Raw genomic sequence first — 382 nt, 5'->3', positions numbered from 1 at the left:
CCACCCACCGCCACGAGCTTTCACCCACCGGCTGCCGTCAGTCACATCCTGAAGCATCACAATTTGTAACAGGAAACGAAGGACGTAGATCCAGCACCATGACAAGGCAAAGAATTAACATGTCAATCACCCAAAAGCAGAGGAAAAACTCTTCATTAGTGTTTGCCACAAACGAGAAGTTCACACAGTTGGTTCAGCTTCCCGAAGCTAGAAGACCTGCTCCCCTGGCTGCGCTGCACGGTGTTTGGCGGCAGTGGGTAGCGCTGCCTCAGTTTGCCCAGGATTTCCTGTTCTCCGCATTTTTCTGGCTCTTCTCTGGTCGCGGTGTGGATCCTCCTTCTGATTTCACCAGGGCTGTGAGCGAAGCCAGGTTAGAGGCTGA

The 382-nt window shown here is 52.9% G+C and overlaps 1 protein-coding gene across 1 annotated transcript in view; it reads right to left on the bottom strand.

The window, feature by feature from the left end:
* Positions 1 to 268: 268 nt before the first annotated feature.
* LOC104619230 (kinesin-like protein KIF13B) overlaps positions 269 to 382 on the bottom strand; it is a gene marked incomplete at its 5' end in the record, with an annotated part of 54,355 nt that continues 54,241 nt past the window's right edge. The window contains 1 exon segment of the mRNA XM_010285030.1: positions 269 to 382. This exon segment is cut by the window's right edge and continues 30 nt beyond it. Within this exon segment, the coding sequence (XP_010283332.1) occupies positions 269 to 382 (114 nt within the window).

The sequence above is a fragment of the Phaethon lepturus genome, unplaced genomic scaffold (genome assembly GCF_000687285.1).
Source record: "Phaethon lepturus isolate BGI_N335 unplaced genomic scaffold, ASM68728v1 scaffold20614, whole genome shotgun sequence".
NCBI lineage: Eukaryota > Metazoa > Chordata > Aves > Phaethontiformes > Phaethontidae > Phaethon > Phaethon lepturus.
The sequence above is the reverse complement of the archived record's forward strand: the minus strand, read 5'-3'. Positions and strand labels throughout refer to the sequence as shown.